General features: G+C 34.1%; 2 protein-coding genes and 1 long non-coding RNA gene across 3 annotated transcripts in view; 1 reads left to right on the forward strand and 2 right to left on the reverse strand.

The window, feature by feature from the left end:
* Positions 1–21,643, reverse strand: part of LOC144428122 (uncharacterized) — a 149,710-nt gene that overhangs the window by 70,390 nt on the left and 57,677 nt on the right. The window lies entirely within an intron of this gene.
* On the forward strand, positions 2,976–6,217 carry LOC120337499 (lysosome membrane protein 2-like). The gene is made up of 2 exons (XM_039405291.2): positions 2,976–3,186; positions 3,906–6,217. Exons 1-2 carry the CDS (start codon positions 3,126–3,128, stop codon positions 5,390–5,392), a joined length of 1,548 nt encoding a protein of 515 aa, XP_039261225.2. The 5' UTR covers positions 2,976–3,125; the 3' UTR covers positions 5,393–6,217.
* LOC120338090 (uncharacterized) lies at positions 19,798–20,944 on the reverse strand. Its single transcript, XM_039406025.2, has 3 exons — positions 20,834–20,944; positions 20,338–20,417; positions 19,798–20,113 (listed from the first exon to the last, which is right to left on the reverse strand). The coding sequence occupies exons 1-3, from the start codon at positions 20,849–20,851 to the stop codon at positions 19,798–19,800; spliced, it is 414 nt and encodes a 137-aa protein (XP_039261959.2). The 5' UTR covers positions 20,852–20,944.

Below are 21,643 nucleotides of genomic sequence, written 5' to 3' on the forward strand. Positions count from 1 at the left end.
AGCCGTGGGCAAAAGTGAAGCGTAGTATATACACATAAAGTACAGATCGCGACATTAAAATAAAGATGAAAGTAATGATTCTTTCAAAGTCTGTCTTCGATTTGGTTCATCGTTTCAGAACAGATAAAAACATGGGCTTTTCAAAGATAGGATGAAATTTTGCGTTTGCCTTTTTCATATATAAACACTGAAGTGGGCGCTTGATCACAGGTCTGCCGCGGATGTTCAAAAAAGTAAATGCACTTACACGCATATGCTTTCGGCTTTAAGTATATCTATCTGCCTGCGCAAAGAAGAAAAAATCTTTTGCCGACTTTGAAAAGGAAGTAAGCCAATTTTTATAGTTTGAAGTTAGTAGTTTCGAAAAACACAAACAAAAATTTCAGTTCAATATGTCGAACGATTTGCGTGGTACCCGTTCCGTATTATCACCAAACAAATGCGCTATTCGTGACTCATGATTGCCACCGGACAAGTAAATCAGGTGTTTTTGAGTTATTTCATGCACGATGGCGTGTGGCAAGATAATTGAAGGGACAAAAATACAGTCAGTCAGGCATTTATTTCCCTTACCGGAAAAATATGTTAGAGCTCAACCTTATAGAAGTCGAAGGATTACGATAGGTAAATCTGTGTTATGCTATACAGACAAATCACCAAGAAAATTACACTTCAAAAAATGTATTTTAATGTAATTTTATTAGAAATACGGGTAAAAAATCTACAATATTTAGTTATGATATACAGGATGTCTCAAAAGTAAGTATACACTTCATAGGTCGTTCATTTTCTCAGAAAACACAGTATGAATTAGTAGTAAATTGAGGTATTGTTTGCATTTTTCGTCAACCCACAGAATGACAAATAAATTAACCCAAGAAATGAGGTGCAAAACTGCTGTTTGGCGAGAAGCATATAAAGCAGTAAGATAAACTCATCGCCTCTTTAAATGAGAATTCGGAATTAATTAGGCTATCTGTTTCCTCTGAGCGCCCGCTCCTTGGTCTTCCTGATCTTTGTGCATCAACTACAGATCCAGTTACCACAAATTTACGATGAATGGTTCGTCTTGTAGGTGCCGAATTAATTCTAAATTCTCTGTTAAAGAGGCGCTGAGTTTGCTTTACTGATTTATATGCTTCATGTCAGCAATTTTGCACCTCATTTCTTGAGTTTATCTTCTTGTCATTCTGTGGGTCGATGAAAAATACCTAAACTATACCTATGCTATATACTATGCTTTCTGAAGAAACGAATGTGCTGTGATGAGTACCTAAAAAGCAAATCAAAATTAATAGTGTATACTTATTTTTGAAACACCCTATATATATATATATATATTATAGTAGGCGAAGCAGTTGTATAACTTTTGTTAGCTCCTGTATTTATGTATTTTTTGTATTTTGGTAGTGACGCTGATTTCTTTACCCTGAAATGTTCAGCGATTTTACCCCATTGTATCCTAGTTTATTTGACTCAGAAAACAACCTAAAATTGTAATTTTAAACTTCTCTCGTTTTATCGAATATCTCCTTTTTAATGAAAAAGTTGTCGGAATATAACACCATGCTAAGCCTCAACAATAGCATATTTACTGAGAATACCGAGAAGTTGCGTAACTGTTCAAAATAATCGATTCAGAGGAGTTTGGAAATGCATTGTTCGACTATAGAAACTATTCAAACAAACACCTTATTTTTGTCATTTGAGCATATTTGAATGAATGTTTACTCTTATATTCCAGCCGTTGCATTTTGTTGATATATTGTAAAAACAGATTGATTAATTCCCGAAGTATGTGAACCAAGATGGCAGACACCGGAACGTAGTATGTGTACCAGGAAAGGATTAGGCCATAATTTCAGATACAAATACTACGTGAGTTACTTGGCTAGTCCCCAGACTCGTAATAGATCTAAAATAAAGAAAATTGAAATAAACTTATGGCTACTAATGAAAATATTTGTTACATTTGATCTTGCTCGCCCTATTTCGGAGAATCCAAAATAGAAATCCCGCAGCCTTTCCAAATCATGATGAAGCATTCGGAAAAATGTTTCAAAGTTTTTTATTTATTTTACTGTTGAATAAAACATACTTTTGCTATACAATCCATTATTTGTAGCTTATGTTATAGCTAGTCATTTTTGAGGTGGGTCGCGAGACTTTAATTAGGAAATCTTAAAAAGGGGGCGTGACTTAAAAAGTTTGAGAACAACTGATCTAGAGGTTAGCCATTGCAAAAAATCACAATTACTTAACAAAATTTAAAGAAAATATTGTCTCGTTCATCTTGAATTAAATTGCGTTGTTACTGTGATGACCAGACAGGAACTTAGACAAATGTCACGAATTGATCACGCGCTTTCTCAGTTCAATTATCGATCCGTTAGAAAACTATGATATTCGCAAACAGGATTAATTTTGATACTTATACGTGTAGCAAGCATTTCGCGTACTTGTATTCACTTTTATTTTTTGAATTGAGATATGGATGAATAAAGTATAAGTTTTGAGTGAGCAATTTTGCTTGGTTGAAATAATATATTGCACTTATAAGGTAATAGCATATTTTCACATTATCAAAATGAATAAATTAATTATCTTTTCCGACATACGGCAATTTTTTCGAGGCGCTGATTAAGTTAACTTATTGAGATGTCGGAAAATATGCATTGTGCAATAAAATAGCTTTCAGAATTAACGGAATCTTGAATGATATCGAGAAACTATTCTGCCTTTGATTTTATTTATGACTTGTGCTGATCCCAAAAGTTTGCTTTTATTTTTTTTTTATTTAATAGTGAATGAAAAAACACAATTATGGCCATTTTGGCAATCTACGGTATCATGAAGTAAACGTTGTTCGGGATATTGAGAAGCTTATAAAAATTGAATAATAATTTTTTTTCCTCAACTTAAATTCAGTTCACAATTTTGTTTTTTTCCCTTCTTAATGTCACACTCCTTTAAACTTTCTTTCAATTTGAGCTGTTTTCAGCATAACATAGCTAATAATTTGATATACCAGAATGAAACAAATGATATCATACTGAATTAGTCGACAAAATTTTATCTGGAGACGATATAACAATTTTTTGCAAGTTAACATCCATCCATGAAAGATGGACAAGAAACAAAATCAAACGATCAAAGATTTTTGCAAAGAAGATTACATTTTAATGTGTAAGTGATCAGTTTCAATCAGTTTCAATCCTTTTATTTGCTATACTCGACTCAAAATTTATAGCAAGCATGATACTATGTTTATTAACCTAGAATTTCACTCCGACTGATGCTTCATAAGACTCAGGAATCTATTGTAATAAGTCGAACAAAAGTGTTTCCGGTTATGCATATGGCCTTCTGATTTTGGGTAGCATGATTTGTAATTCTAATTGGGTTGCACAATTCCAACGTTAGTCGACGTCGCTTCAATATTTGTATTTATCTTCTATACTAGGTTACAAAAGTTATGCCATTCGCCCAGTGAGTTCATTTAATGTATCTGTTATAATATTTTGTAGCAACTTGTAATGCCAGTTGCGTGAACCATTTTGTTTTGAACCTATAAATCGGCGATTATGGCGATGGCGTACCAGTTGGAACAATACACATGGTTATCAACCATCGTTATCACATTGCCAGCAGGCAAAACACTTCAAATTTCACATTTTATGGTTGAAATTCAAAACCACGCATGTTGGTTTTTTTACCGTGTCAAATCTCTTATCTCCTTCGTTATATATATCAAAAAAAATGTGATTTGTCTTTAGATCTTGTGTAATATTCGTGTTGTATATTTTCTTCCATTTTAACGTTGTCAATATCCCTAATTTCTTTAATATTGTATTGAAAAATTGTTATTATGTAAGCATAATTTGAAGATTTTTTATCTGTTTCAGATCTGACATGCACCCTCGGGATACTGATAACAACGATAGGAACTCTATGCGCAACGTACAATATACCACAATGGTTTGTGAACTCGAAATTCGAAAGCAGCTTGAAGATAGCGACGGATTCACCAATTTATGCGGCGTGGATTGACCCACCCGTCCCGATCTACATGAAATTTTATGTATTTGATGTTCTTAACGGAGACAAAATTGTAAAGGGTGAAAAGCCACATTTGCGAGAGAAAGGACCCTATGTTTATAGAATGCAGGTCCCAAAATTTAACGTTTCATTTCATTCAAACGGATCCGTTTCATTTTTCAATAATCACACGCTATATTTTGAGCGGGGCATGTCCAGCGGTTCAGAAAATGACGTTGTTAACACTTTAAACGTTCCCCTAGCATCTATGGGAAGTATGGTTACAGACTTGCCTCCATTTGTATCATATTTTGGTATGATGCAGAGAATGGTTACCATGGCGGGTGGAAGCAAACTGTTCAGTCCACGAACGATAAAAGAAATTATTTGGGGTTACCAAGATCCCATTTTTACAATGCTTAACAACTTACAACTATTCACTGGTGAGAAGGTAGAGCCAATTTTCGGATTTTTTCACAAGTTCAATAACTCAGACGACGGATCATACCTTGTTCACACCGGAGTAAAAAATTACAAACAAGTTCACCAAATCATAAAATGGAAAGGTGAAAAATATCTGAAATTTTGGTCCACGAAATATGCAAATATGATAAATGGAACTGACGGATCATTTCTTGGTCCAGATATTACAACGAAGGATACGCCGTACATGTATTTTCCGCAAATGTGTCGATCGATGAAGCTTGAATACGAACAAGAATCAGAAATAAAAGGCATAAAAACAATGCAATTTCATCTTTCGGACGATTTTTTAGCAAATTCAACAATAAACCCAAACAACGCTGATTTTTGCGTTCCTCCGGGAAATTGTTACGATTCGGGAGTCCTAAACGTGCAGTCAAGTATGGGGGGCGCACCTGGGTTTGTTTCCCTCCCTCATTTCTATAACGCGGCAGAAAAATATCAAAAAGCATTTGATGGTTTAAATCCACAAAAAGATGAACACGACTCTATATTTCACGTGGAGCCAAAAAGTGGAGCTGTACTGAAAGGCGATAGAAAATTACAGATAAACATTTTGCTGAAATCTTCTCAGTATTTTGAACAACTTAAACGAGTGAGAGAATTAATATTTCCTGTGGTATGGCTCGGTGGAGCAGCGGAGGTGGATGATGCGACTGCTAGTGAATTGAGATCAGTTATGAGTATAGTTAAATTCATGGGAGTTGTATCGTACCTTATAATAGCTTCAGGGATTTCAATACTACTAGGTTTTTTCCTGTGTTTAGCAAGCATGTGGCATCGTGGTAAACTCACATGTTTAAAATCTTTTAAAAATAGAAAAATCAAACAGAATAATGTGGAAATTAACAGAAATGAAATAGCATTGTGAAATATATGTCAAAACTTTTCATTATATATATTTTATCATTATGATATTATGATTAAATTCATTTTTTATATAATGGGCGATAATGGGCGACGAATCAGAAGTGTTACATTTTGATGGTTCCATTACATTTGAACCCGCGTACATTTGAACCCATGACAATTGCACCTGTATGCTATTGCACCTATGGATTTTTTTTTGTTTCACGGATAGTTAAACCCATACTAACCCTAACCCATGGGTTTTAGCACCCGCCTATAGATTGAACCCGTGGATATACGCATGGGTTCAAATGTACGGTCACCCATTTTGATAAATGACGCCATAACTGCGTTTCATAACCCACAGTGGCGTCATTAAATGATAATGATAATATCAATTTATTTGGAATGACTTTAGTGGCCTATAAATTTCTATTTTGCCTAAAACAAAATGCGGAGAGACAGAGTGTAAGTGCGTGCGTGCGTGCGTGCTCTCAAGTTCTGAATGCTTTAATATTTGATAAATTTCCTTTTTTCTTGCAATGTGTTATATTCACAAAAAAATTTTGCCACAAAGAAATTATTAATATAAAGGTATTACAGTGTGATAGCTTGAGTAATTCTTTGCTTTCAACGATAAACAACCTTTTTGATTTTGTATATATACTATTGCTCATATATGCTGTTCTGATATGCAAGTAGATAACCTTCCAGAAAGTGAAATAGTTTTGCACTTTTTTAACGATTGTTTATCTGTTTACATGATATATATGGTGAGGTGAAACTGTGGTGATTCTATTTTGCACTTTACAATAAAATTCATTTTAAATATATATACATCAAAATTGTCAAATGCTAACCGAGGTCACTAAGGGGGTAACTTGCATGCAAAACAAGAATTAAATCCGAATATCCGAGAATAACGTGCAACTAACAGTTTTGATACCAATTCTCAAAAATTACTTATCGATCTCGACCGGTAAGTATGTTAATAGGTATTTGTCTGTCTGGCTGTTAGACACTTTCGCATGTTACGAGATATCTCACGAAAGGGAGGTTGAATCTGCTCCAAATTTTGCAAGTTCATTCATCATATCTCGGACCATAAGCATATTGATTTTGGATGGAAGATGTCGTATAATTAGCGAGTTATTAATTAATTAGTGATGGGACACGCGGTGTTGCTGTTGTGTCAGAGCGAAGGATACACGCCACTAGATCGATAAGTCGGCGGTCTCTGATCGCTATCTCATTTTTTAAGTTAATTTAAAACTACTTTAAACTATTTTATTGAAATATTGAATGTAATTCAAACTATCGACATATTTTTATATATTTAAAAATATCAAGATTTACTACGATAAAGTCTTCGGCAAGATATCGTGATGCGGTAAATAAATTATTCTAATATCATTCTGTTAGGCATGCCCCGTTAAATGAATACTTTGAAGAAGCACTGGACCGTTGCTGTTAAACAAGTGAATGGAAAAATGATTTTTTCCAGTTCCTCTATAAGTCAAAAAATACGGGGACGTTTTTGGAAACTAACGTTCCTATAAATCCGAGCATTTGTACATTGTTGAGAGACCATGAATTTATGATAGGTAATTGGCACTGCGGATCTAAATCATGGTGGTCTAAACGCCACATGTGGCCTGTAGCTTCATTATCTGTGGCCCGCGTCGCATTTGCTGGAGGTGTTTCATCATAAAAATAAACCAGAATAATCTTTTGACCTATCGATACATCACTAATGTCACTGAATTGAATAGTGTTGTGGCTAGCTGAGGCCACAAGCGAAGTTGAATGATGCGCTTGGATTGTCTAAAATGTTAATTGGCTTTCTGGTCGGGAATATATGCTAACAATATAGACATCATAGAAAACTAAAAAGCAAATGCGAAATCTATTAGCCTTGGCTGCATATATGTCCGAAAATTACCACAATGTTTGCTTAATATGTCTGCAAGTTGAACCGGTGAAAAAAAGAACATAATCTGAAATAGTGGTTCCCAACCGTTCTACCCTGGCGGACCGATAAAATTAAATAAAATGTACTCGAGGACCGTTCAAAATTGAAATGAATGCGATAAAAATTATTACATATATTTGCGTAATGTCGGCCAATCACTATGCTTTTAGGCAAAAAAGGCACACTTAAAAACATTTCGCATGAGGAAATACTATCAAATAATGTGCCGGCCAAAAATTGTAATGGGTGGAACGTAAAATAGTAACATATATTCGCGTAATAAAATGCAGTGCTGAGCACCCATTATGCGTGAAAAGGGTCCACATCTCACATAAAAAACATGCCAAATCATGTACAAACACTATTAAATCTAGTGAGAATTTTGCTGTTGTTTTGTTTCCAATACAGGATTGCAAACGAGGCATCAGGAAAGGTTTTGCAGCACGTAGCTCTACAGCGGCACAGTCGATTTATTTGCTTCGTTTCAATTAAAGCTAGAAGTAACCAGTTGTAAATTCGGACAACAGTTTGATTGCTCGATTACTTAGCGATGGGTATTCGTTATCAAGAAAGCTCAAGAATGAATTGTGACAATGATTCTTTCATAAATATGAACTGTAAAGTAGAGGTTTCATCGGGTTCATCATATCAATCCCTCTGCAGTTGATCGACGCCCACAACTAAATGAATTTATATCTTAATGATTAAATCGTTGCTAACTTGCCACCAGGCTCAACATACTGCTGTGCACCACCCACAAAAGATCTCAGGGGCCCATGCTTTTGTTGCACGTCTCGTGTCCATCTGTAGAGTCGCAACAAATTCATATCTCGCTGGGTGTCAAGGGGAAGCTCTGGAATATTTTACTGTTCTGGACAGTTTTCTGGTTTTAACAAATAAATATTAATAACCTTCTATTTGGATGGTATTATTAAACAAGAAAAGCATGCAGAACGGGAAAAGAACGCATGCTGATTTTCAGGTTTCTGAATCTTGCGAGATTTGACGTAGCGCTTTCGCGATGAATCGGAACCAAAAAAGCGAAAAGTGTGAAAACTCGGCGCCAAGACGTCGCCGAGCCATTATTACCGCTCTTATTAAACAGCAATATGGCGACTTAATTAAGAGAAATTGCGTAATAAGCAAAGGTAACTTCGTCTTCGATAAAGTGATTGAGACCGCATAAAAACAACAAAATAAAATTTCCCACGGACCGGCGGTTGGGAAACACTGATCTAAAATGATATTTAACAATCTTGTGAGCAATGAACATTTACCAAAGTTGATGGATTTTTCTTTGGGTATCTTATCGATGGTCGAAAGCATTTAGATTACAGCCCTTGAAATCTTACACTTAATGTAGATATAAAGAGACTTTTGCGCGTTTTAGTAAGTTTTGGTGGTGTTTGCATGTTTTAGCTCAATAAATGACAAATAATGTCAAATAATATTCTATTATCTCGCGAATGGAATAGTATGGTTTACCGATGCTTGTATCATGTGAAAATACATTGGTAGATAATCAAACCACATGACACCTATACTTCATTAAATATTTCATATTATTTAAAAATTAAAACACAAGGTTTAAAGTTGGTTCAACCATACATAATATATAAACACCCACAATAAATATTGAAACATGTATTCAAAAATTTATCGAATCATCAAATCAAGTATAAATAATTTGACATTACCTGTTTTTACTTTGAAAATGAGTGTATTGAAGCTAAATAATGTGAAAAATCAAATTTTACGAAAATCTTTGCATCTTATATATATGAATGTCGTGCGATTTATTCTTGAAATCAGCGCGAAAAACTGGAAGCATTGCTTGTAATTGGTTCTGAGGATAAATCGTAGATGATGTGCCTCCGCATTTAATTACTGATTAATTTATTAGAAGTGACTCTTAAACCAAAAAATCCCCGATCTAATGCTTTACACTGTAGCACACTGTCTCACAATTGTTTTCGACATATTCCTCGCTTGGCCTATTTCAGATTCCTAATTCCTCACATACGATGCATAAAAACTTTTCGTTATTCGTTCGTTAATTTAAGAATCTTTCTGCACACTAACGTTTCATCAAACCGAATTCTGATTTCCTCAGACAAGCATGTTACAACTTTGACAAGAAAAGCGACAGCATGCACATATATATATGAATAATATTTATAAGATGTTGGGTCTGTTTTCGATACGGAGAAATAAAACTGGGACGTTGCTAGAACAACAGGAAGCTAAGTTAAAAATTTCCGACAGCAGTGTTCATGTAAGAGTGTTTTTTCTGTTATTTGTTCCATTTTTAAAGGATCTTTGCACAGTTCGAATAGAGTAAACTGTAAATTAAGAAGAGTTCCTCGCTGGTTGCCGTAACATACTAGATAGAATTGCCTTTTTAATTGGTAGTGTTTCTTGGCCACCAAATATTGAATAGAAATTTGAAATAATAAATTCGAAATTATCTGATAAAACAAAAACACACATGACCGCGAAAAGTGTATCGGATAATTTCAAAAGTTATGAAATTTAAAATGTCAGTGTATTATTCGAATTCACAACGTGAATCAATCAAGAATCATGACATTTTCATAATTGATAAGATCTTACAGCATGAATGTAAAATTACGCCACGTGGTAAATCGTAGTTCGATGTTATCAACAATCCTATCCAACAACTACAAAAGCCGATTTTCGTTTTTATATGCGGTTTTAGGCGTCTGTGATTTACGATAAACTTGAATGCAAATAAACAATGACTGATACAACAACTGAATGTTTCGACCTAGTTTATAGGTTGAAAGTGCTACATCAATTTCACCGTACGAATGTGGTGTTTCTATGCTATACATATTGTAACTGTTAGTAAGGAACCGAGTATAATTGAAATATACTCACTTTGGCGACTTAGTTTTTTTGTCGCAGTTCTTACCACTTCATGGCAGCTCCTGCCGCGAACGAACCGATAGATAGCAGCTCTTGACGTGGTTATAGCGCTACTATCGATATATTCATAAAGTCATGCACCTTAGTTCATCATGCGGAATTGTATATATTTACTTAAACCTGAAACCTAACCCCAAATACATCCAAACTGTATCCATGATTTTTTTTCATATTATCCAATATTTATCGACATGCTGCGGTTACAGCAGCAAAATATGACCCGCCTTTGGTTTTCAATTTACTGCCGTGGTAGCGGCATCTCGACATTGGTTTGTGGTAGCTAAAAAGTTAGTCGCCATGGGTTTGACCATAGCGGTCATGGTTTGGAAATCCCGCCATAGTTTTGCGGCATATTCACACGGCACAAAATACTTGAAACTGCACTTGCAGATTTTGGAGTCCATACCGACGCCATTCGAGTTGAATCGGTGCAACCGTCTCTCATTTGTTGTCATCCGAGACAAAATTGCAGAAAAAATGGATCCGAACGGATGTATAGCAATGTGAAGCAGCTACCAAAGGCCACAGATAAGACTTAGCATACAAAAAATGTCAGTCAGTGTTTCGAATGCACACATGTATATTTAGATGTGTGCGTAAGATTTGCAAGAGTCAAATCAAATCAAAATCATACAACCGCCAAATCTAAAATTTCGAATGTCTAACGAAATAGTCTCTTATGCTTTCTACTGTTATATATTTTCCAGTTCTGTAATATATTTATGTGAAGCGAATCACAACGTGGTTATGGCCATCGATGTCGAACCCGCGGAGGAGACAAATAAAAACATTCTGAAGTGTCGTGAAATTTAGATGAAATTCTCGGTACTCTCGAAGTATGTGAACCAAGATGGCGGGCACCGGACGTAGTATGTCACTTGGCTAGTCCCCGAACTCATTATACAACAAAAATATGGAAACTTTGAATAAAATTATGGCCCAATCCTAACCTGGTACGCATACTACATTCCGGTGTCCGCCATCTTGGTGCACATACTTCTAAAACCCAAATTTTCGTGTATTCATTCCGCATTCCAGAGGAAAAGCCTGTGGGATGAATAACAACTTGAACTCATTGATCTACGGGCAACTACGGATTTGATGCTATACTCGTTCTTAGAGATATAAAATGTTTCCAAAAAATGACGTTGTTGTTGTTGTTTATTCAAAAACATTTTAAAACAAATGAAACACACGTGGTGGCAATACAATATATTTCTTCAAAGCTCTCTTTTCGAAAATGAAAATTGTCAAGTGAAAAATCAAAACAAGCTCAAGTACAAAAGTATGACTGACGTTTTATCATTATCTAGTAGGCAAGTCGATACACGAAAGCCAATCAGATGGCAAGCCACGGCTCTATGGGGTTGAATAACTTTAGTGCATATCAGCTGAGATGATATCTGTTTCAACCCAATCAATGCAATCTATCACAGTGATATTTGCAGTAAAATTATATCAACACATGACCTTTAAAATTAAGTAGATATACGCGATGGCGAGTGATGGATTTTAGTTCTAGAAAGAGAATAAGTTAGTCGGTTCTAATTAGTGTCATATGCAAAATGCTACATGTCATTTTTACATGTTAGTGGGACAATAGTCAGATATGATAGGATAATGCTTATTCATGTAATTGTATTTCGGTTGTTTTGAACAAAACATATTTTGTTTGCACATTTTTTCTAATTACGTTTCAAATATTTTTTTTTAACTTGATCAATATCAATCGGGTATTTTTTCATGTATTAGAACAAAATAAATCAAACTGAATTAATAATTTTGGGTATATATTCAAAAGTCAAGCAGATTTTGCCGAAGATTCGTGTATCACAATTCGTACATTCTTAAATTATTAGATATTTATACCATCACAAATAATTTAAAATGAGGGTTACCAACAGCTTACTGTTGAACTGCTTCAATTATTGAACATAAATCAAAATTGGTTAATCCCACAATTACCGTAATACATGTTTCTGAAAGTAACACACACACACATGGATTTGTACCCACACAACATAATAAACTCTTTATATCAATATTTGCCTAAGAGCGAAGCTGCCAAATGAAAAACGAGAATATCGGTCGGAGACCGAAGACTTATCGTTCGAAAGTTAGGGGATCCCCCAATACAGAAACTGCGGTTTCGATTTCTTCGCTCTTACTCCACAGTGACACCACCTGTCCCATCACTAATTAATTATTACATCGCTAATTATACGACATAATTCATCCAAAATCAATACGCTTCTGATCCGAGATATGATGAATGCACATGCAGAATTTAGAGCAGATTCAACCTCGCTTTTGTGAGATATCGCGTATATCTGATAGACAATCAAACAGACAAATACCTATCAACATACTTACCGATCAAGATCGATAAGTAATAATTTATTCAGTAATTACTACATTTAAAATCTATAGAAGACTTGAATGTCTTTATGCAGTTTCTTCACAATATATGACATCATGATGACGACATTAATTGCATGTTGAAAAACGGAATTTGCACTTACAGTGCTAATAGAAACATATTTCTATTTGGGTATTAGTTCTACCTGGCAAAACTGAATATCATTTCCAAATCAGACAATCTGAAAAGCTGACCAAACGCAACGCATAAATCAATAATAATTCCACGTATCTCATACTAATTTAAATACTCAATATGTGGCTGTTTTCTGATTGGATTATACAAAATATATTGTCAACCACTACTGTTCGCATGGAATTCAAACACAAGTGAAATTTGTCAATTTAACCCAATAAATTCATTTATTAATCAAAAATGAATGAATACAAGTTCGTCCAAGTTCCATCTTGGGTTTTTTTTGCGCTTTAAGTTCTCCCAAGTTGCTGAAACAACCACGAAGGTTACATCTTTTGTCCTAACTGTATATTTGTATAAACAACAAATTCATTCACCAGAAGTGCAACACGCCCACATCGTACAGGTGTAGTATCAAATTGCAAATGAGCGAAGTTTTGGCTATTGTAAAAACACAGAACAATGGGCCGGCTGGTAAAATCTGTCGACAAAGCGAACAAATAAACTGGTATTCTCATTTTTGGGGTTGACTTTACTGTGGAAAATATCAATTATATTGACTAGAATTTTATTGTAACTTGAAGTTTTTAAAACGGTCAATACAATTACTATATTTTAGTCACTTGTCAGAGCGAGTTCATCGAATTGCCATCCATTTGCCAGATTATCAACATATCAAACCACCTGATGAAATCTACAACTTTAGCATTCTTATTTACACCCTCGAGGTGACATATATATAATGATAATAATATTTGTGAACACACAACTTGATAATATCAGGAAATGTAGTAAAACATAATGACATCAAAAAACACGATTGGTTTTTGAATAATTTTTGAAACTTGTTTGATAAAACAAGATATTGAAGTAATTGTTAGTTCAAAAATAACAAATTACCATTATTTATTAGTCAAATTTTAAGCAAAAAATGCTTTGAAGAAGACTTGAGAATTGTGCAGGCATAAGAAGAAAATGAATCGACTTTTTTTTAATATCCCACAGGTAATTAAAAATTGCACATGTACCCCACATTTGCTTTACTTATAAATATTACTAAAGAAAAGACATGTTCGAATCTCGTTCAGCTCATTTCAATTGAAAATACCAACATGGCCAGACGAAGGGTTTAATACGGACGAAATATTTATAATTAAACATTCGATGTAGTAGAATTCACCACAAATGAGCAGCTTACTTTCAATAGAACTGGGACATCGGACAATCTAATTCCATCGCGAACAAAAAGTCATCGTCTGAGGGAATCCTTTCCGCCCACACACAATAGAGCATGTCGCTGTCAGGGATTTAACATGCACATAAGATAAAGAAAAAAATTGCTTTTTGGGGACGACGATCTGCCTACGCTCCTGGAAAAGAACATGCTTTGCTGTGATTTGATATCACAAAATAAAAATGAAAGGAAGCCTTTTGAAACAGTCAAACTTTTCCTTCAGTGGTAAATTTTTGGCCAAAAACATAATGACTCCGTCACTAAATTGATAACAGTATCGATACAGGGCACTTTTGAAAATTCACCATGATGGCCCTATAAATTAGCTGACTGGCAACGCTGAACGTTATTAACTGCAAGTTCAGTACAACGATACGACATTGGCGACCATACCTGTTGTGATAAACAAGTTTTTTATCGAATCAAAAGAAGTACAGTCGATATGATTTTCAACTCTTTGATTTTGACACTGGTAAGATCTTAGTGGTTTTATTATGATTGCTCCATTGCAATTTCAGTTTTGTTATTAGTACTTCCAACTAGCAATTCCCAAATTTTGTTTTAAAATGGCATCATTTTATTGCAGCAAATTTATGGGAATTCAGATGAATCATCAAAACTATAAACAAAAATTACTAGATTAAAAATAGTTTTTCTACAAGGCAAAGCATAGGCACGCATTGCAAGATAATTGGTACTCGCCAACATGTTCGAAGCCAGTATCCTCGTGAAAACTCGCTAAAGGCCATATGCTATTTCAGAAATAATTGTTTTCAGGTCACTGTTTTTGTGACGTCGACGCATTCATTGAAATGGAGCAGAATATTGCGAAATACTCCAAAAATACATTTCGATTGTTCGTCAGTGGACACATTCGATCCGTAAGTTTTTACCGTTACAACACATATATAAATCTAAAACTTAAATAAATAAAACTAATAACTAATATATAAAACTATCACTAATAGATTTTCAATTTGACTCGAAGCTGGGTTTCAAGTAAATGAAATATTTTTTGCAGGCCTTCGTGGAACGGGACTTCGTGCAAGGTTCATGAAGCCACTTTCGAAAGTTTGAAACCATTTGGATTTGCTCCTTATTGTTTGAGAAGGTAAATATTTTGTTTTCAACAAGCTGAACTACAACTTAAAAATATAAATATTTGTAAGATTTCTTAGCAACTTTTGCATCAAACAATTATTCAATTCAAACGTTATCGCAAGATTTTATGCTGGACATGATACTACGTTTTCTTCTTCTTTTTTTCAATAATTTTATCCCATATACAGTGCAAATGCATATCGGAAATATATCGTCACGTGGTATAGCAAACTGCCCTCAAACGTCAAACATAGGTGTCAAATTTCAATACATTTCCTTGCTCTATGAATATGATTTCCTTACTGATTTGCTTGTTCTGTTTTCTCTATTTATCTAATTTTTATTTTTTAGAGTCGATTGTACCAATACTGAACCCAGCGTATTCTGGGTGGCATCTTGTGCGGAATTCTGTCTCGATCCTGTCAGAAAAAGGAAGCTTGATGGTCAGTCGTACGTCCAAGTTCCTATTGTCTACGATAAGTCATTTCTAATAAGAGGCAAAACTCAAGATGAAAGTCGTTTTGTGTCGTTGAGCTTACCAATTGCGTGCAAATGTGTCAGTAAACGAGAAGTGCGCTAGGTTCAATTACTGTATAACACTGTTTATTGATTCGTCGGAAATTGCATTTTATTTTTATTTTTACATATTTAAAGTTTTTATTTGTGTTTGCAGATTTTATTTTAAACTATATATATCATGACTACTCACTGTAACAGAGTAAAACCGACAATTTTGTAGATTCACAATTTTGTAGTTTGAATCGGTTGTTTTCGGTATATGTAATTGGGCTGGATTTGAACCCTTGATTTGATAATGACGAATATTATAAATACCCAAAACTTGGTTCACTCAGACAAATTAACTCGAAATACCACATCAAGTAGGTTGCGATGTACTTGATGGAAAATTGCGTGATTTGATCAGTATAGTTACAATGATCAAAAGTTATACAGACGTTATTCATAGCGTATTTCAGTTCTTTCTAGGAAAGTGGTTAAATCTATATCAATGATTCTACTCAAGCATGCAATTATAATCCTTTAGTTTTCAATTCTTTATCTTTTCCAATCAGTATTTTAGATATTATATCAAGCCATCCAACTTTCAAAACAAATATACATCATAGTTTACATTGCTTGCCAACCAAAAACTTTAATGCAAAGTTCATGGATATGTTTCATATATATATATATGCGTATAATCGATTTTCTCTTTATATTTTTAAAATTATTTTATAAATAAGTATAGTCTCATCTGCAGATAATTTATCTTGCTTTTTAGTTTGTGAATATTTTGAAAACGTTTGTTGTTGATTTAGAATTACAACCTAAATAAAAAAAACAGACTCATTCATCATAAAACGCATATGAATATTAATAGTATGATTATAATACATTACATAGGATTTTATTTGGTTTGAAATATTCAGTTCCTACAAAACGTTATTAGTGATTTACTGCCTTAGAAAAATATTGTATCTAAAGTGAATGGATAAAAAAATACACCGCTAAGATTTAACTTTATTTCAGTCTTCTAGTGGACTAAATGAAAATATTGTTGAGGAAAAAGTGAATGAAAAGCTAGGAAAAGTGAATGAAAGGCTCATTCATGTATGTGCAATGTGAAGACTGATGTGGACGTGGACAACAAAGCCAAGCATGTGCTTTGAGAATTGTTTGTAAATATTTGTTATCCATTACAAAAATCAGAAGAAACTATTTTAGGATTCAATTTGTTACACACGATCGGGCTCGGTTATGTGGACATCAGTCACTGCTAACACCCCAAAAAGTTTCTTGCCGCGCGCATCGCTACAGGCCTACATTCGCAACTTTTGGGCAGTCGGCCCAGCAGACCTATTCGATGGGATATAACAAGAGGGACCACTTTGTGTCGTAGCAGCAGCAGGCCAGCACTCTGGTCTCTAATTTTGGGGTAACGATATTTTCTGTGAAGAGAATCACGACTACAGGCTCATATGGTCCATAATACTACGTTCGATATCTGTCTCTCCCTGGTAGATGGGATAGGAACAATATTCTGCTTATTATTATTGCGGAAATACAGGAGTAACGCCTTAAGCATTGATCCTTAATTAGTGAGTTTCGATCTTCGATATATCTATGATATATTTGATAAAAACAAAATGAATCATAGTTTGCAAGTCAATTTTTTCTTCATAACCAAGGTGACAAAAGCCGCATAAAAACGGCGAAAGAGCCGCATGCGCCTCACGAGCCGCGGGTTGGCTACTCCTGCTCTAGGTCATTTACTCCCACTGATTGAATAATATTCAAATACTTTCAGTATTGAATAACCGATTGGCATATTGTATTTTATCGAAACCACTTTGGTAGCATTTAACAGCTAACAAACTGAATTTCTTTTTCTCAAATGGCCTCTTATCTCATATATGTCAGTAGAAATGTATGCAACACATCGAGTAAACAATGCAGCAGTAAGGTTTCGTTATTTTAGTGAATGTGCTCGCCAAGCTGGTAACAGACTCAAAATATTCCGTGTGCTGCAGAACCACACAATAGATGCAATAGCTTGATCAGGTAAATAGAGACTAACAAAAACACGGCCAACCTTACAGCACTCAGATGCTATAAATAGATCAAATCATAGTTGTGACTTTGCCAAAGCTGGAAGAAGCTTGTTATTGAAATATCCCAGCTCATAAATCTTTATCCAGATTTAGTCTTGTTTTCAATCTCAGCTCGAACTGCCTCAGCAACCAGCAAACCATTGGCAAAATTTACGGATACAACTCTACCCGCAACATCAATATCGAAATTTCAAAATACCATCTAGATCAGGTTGTTGGCTCCGCGGGCCACAAATTTATTTCATTATTCGCTGGCCACAACAGTGCCTAGAATAGGTAAACTGGCAATACAAAACAAACACTTTAATTGTGCAAGCACATAGGTATATATCAGACATAGCCATCCCAGGCTAATAGAATCCGCATTCGATTTTTAGTTTTTTATAATGCCTATATTGTTAGCATATATATATTCCCGACCCCAACCAAAAAGATAGAAAGCCAGATAATAATTTAGACTGCCAAGCACATTATTCAACTTCGCTATTTGCCTCGGCTAGCCATAACACTGGTCAATTCAATGACATTAGTGATTTAAGAATATGTCAAAAGATTTTTCTGATTAATTTCATTATGAAACAACACGAAATGCGATTTATTGATTACTCTCCGAATGTGACGCGGGCCACAGGAAATGCAGCAATTAGATTAAATCCTAGAAAAACAGAGCAATAGGCTACATCTTCCCTGTCTAATTGCACGATGCACCTGCAAAATCGTTAGCATCTCTAAATGACTTCAGAGTAGGCTATATCCGCTAGGGCGTGATTTCAAGTTTGTCAATACCTGAGTACAAGCTCACAATAATAAGGCAGTCTAAAACTTTCCAACCCAGAGAGTTTCGATGAAATTTCGATGAAGACCTTCAAAACTACTTTTATAAAATTTCGCATGGTATTTTATTACTATTACAGTGTAAAAGTGTATATTCTGTGCCATATTTGAAACATAACGGTACATCTAAATTATTTCTACGAATATAAAATGAATTTCACAGTTAAGTCATACATATTATGTGTAGAAATATTTTCAGGCTCGAAATCATGAAATAAGGAAACAATACCTAACCAAAGAATTAATATTTTCTATGCATTGGTTTTCTTGTACTCACGTATATACATTAAATTGAAGATTACAGATAAATAATTGCAAACTGATAAAATCTTTATAGCTATTGATATCGATTTAATAAATTACTATAATGATTTTATCCCACAACATTCTCACGGCATAAACACAATAATATAGCTCATGAATATTAAGTTCGTTATTTCGTCTTCCACTAGTTATTGCACCATGAATTATAATCTACAAAAAATAAATTACCATTCGATTGTGTAATGCAGACAGTGTTTTGTGTCTAAGATCGTATCGCACTACCTAATACATTGCCGAAAGTAAAACCAACAGCCAGCGAATTTCAGTAATTTAATAAATCAGAAACTATAAGTAGTCAATTTCTGAGTAACCAGGTATATCTGTGGAACATATTTTTTCACTCTATCTCCCAATTTATGTCTGTCACAACACGTTTCATAACGCCATTCCTATGGAAATGGCAGCGCCAATGCTCGTGAGAAATTCCATGAGACGTCTCCATTGGAAACGACAATCCCATATAGCCAACCAAGCCTTCGAGTTGCAATTGCAACTTTTATGCAGTCAAGGAATACTCAAAAATATTTCGGAGTAAAGATGTGGAAACACATGAAAGGAACTGATATTGCAGAAATATTTTATTAAGAAAAAGAAAAATTTGAAAAAAAAAACTATCTGATATCAGAGTTATAATTTAAACTATTTACTAGGAATTTTTACCAATTATATTGAACGCAATGTCACATATACAGTCGATAAAACATCGTCATAATTATGGCCCATGTATATTATCAAAGGTACACATAAACGATTTCTAAGTTTTAATCACACAGTACTGATTGATTTACAGATATTTATAGAAAATTATTTAGAATTGAAATGCAAGTACAGGTTTCGTTCACATTAATTAATAAACAGTGCTTTTTAAAACACATCGGCATCCAAGTGTAATAGGCATTCGAATATTGTTTAGAAATTTCTTTACCGTAGTTATTTCTTCAATATAATAAGCACGATTGCCGTCTTCTTTCAAAAAAATTTCGTTTGTGATCGGATCATTACATATCGGTAAACAAATGACAGTCGTGAAATTGAAGGATGAGCTAAGTTCTACGTTGCTGCAGTGAACTTTAACCAAATGATATGGTTCGATGTTGTTTAAATCCACTGACATTTCGGTCCCAATAACGGCTTTGCAGTTGTGGTCTCGAGCCTCTTGTGAGCTATGAATTAAATTTAAAAAAAAATTGTTTGATTTTATGTAATTGAGTTACGTCTCTTCTCGTTCGCTGAATAACAAATTTTCCATAAAATATACGTGAATAAATTCGAATTAATTTCATTCAACCTTTTGTTATCATTTCTCTGGTATAACGTTTTCCTAACTAAAATTCACAGCACAATATTTTTATACGGCAGAATATTATTTATTGGATAAACTACCCACTCAAATCTGAATCCAACTCCATTTACAGTCAAACTTTGGAACAGAATGAGCAAGATGGTGAAAACTTGATGACATTGAATCTGCAAATGAAAACATGATTGTTAATAATACCTATAGCATGAGAAATTCTATTGAAGTGACGTGTTAGTAGATAATTTTCTTTCAAAGTGATATATCTCATTTTGTCTTTATTTCAGGAATATAATTAAAATAAAATATTCGATTATGAAAAGTATATAAATTTTCAGAGCGTTCATGACCATTGACTCTTTTTGAGTAAATTTCGAGGTATTTCGAGATTATTTGTGGCGGGCCAGGCTATTTGATATTCTAACTTCTTTCATTTTTCAATACAAATGTTACATATCACACTAAGCCCATCTAACCTTGTATGCATTTTATTCAATTTTACTCAGATGTTATACATTCAAAACACTTCCAATATTTAAAAACATTAATTAAAATTGAATGAAAGTTCAATAAAAATGTTGAATACCTGTTTAATTGAATTCATCTTTGATTTCCAAGTTTCCGAATTCCAATACAACGAATTATGGGAAGTCTAATCAGCTTTAAAGTCTCTTCAAACCCGGAATATATGAAATTGCATTGGTTTTACCCCTCTTATATAGCCTGTTAGAAAAGTTTATTTACCCATTTTTAGAACATGATCTTATTAGAAGCAACCTAACCGCTTACCTAAAAGAATAATTCAAACAATGGTATGTTGTCCAAAGGTTACCTGATATCTGCCTAAGAAATTTTTCAAAAATCGAATCTCATACTTTGATTAATAACTTACGTTAAATTTGTTTGCTGTTCTCATTCTATGCGTAGGAGTTATTGTACTTCAAATAATTCAAACGTGAAATATTTCGTTGTTATACGCAAACGAGAACTTATTTACAAAGACGATTTGATGCACGAATGTGAATAAACATTTTTTTTGAGGCGAAGAATGCGAAACATTCATCTATTAATACAAACTATGTAATTCTATTAAGTCTACATTGAAGTGGGCAGGTCGTTTGTTTTAACCTCACGATATTGAAACAGATTTTGTGAGTATTTGCCTCCCCTTGGCGCTTGCATAACCGAATCGAATAGACACAAACAACGTAAGCGACGTAAATGTTGGTCGCCATTTTGAATTTTGTAACCAGCACGTATTTCCTCTATGCTGTGGTAATTTTTTTCCATTGCGTGGGCAATATTTGCATATTTTGTCTAATAGTAACGTCATTGATGAGAACTACTTGTTATTTTACAACGAATAAATAGCAACCTAATTGAACAAGACATAATA

Source organism: Styela clava, chromosome 10, assembly GCF_964204865.1.
Source record: "Styela clava chromosome 10, kaStyClav1.hap1.2, whole genome shotgun sequence".
In the NCBI taxonomy this organism is placed as follows: Eukaryota; Metazoa; Chordata; class Ascidiacea; order Stolidobranchia; family Styelidae; genus Styela; species Styela clava.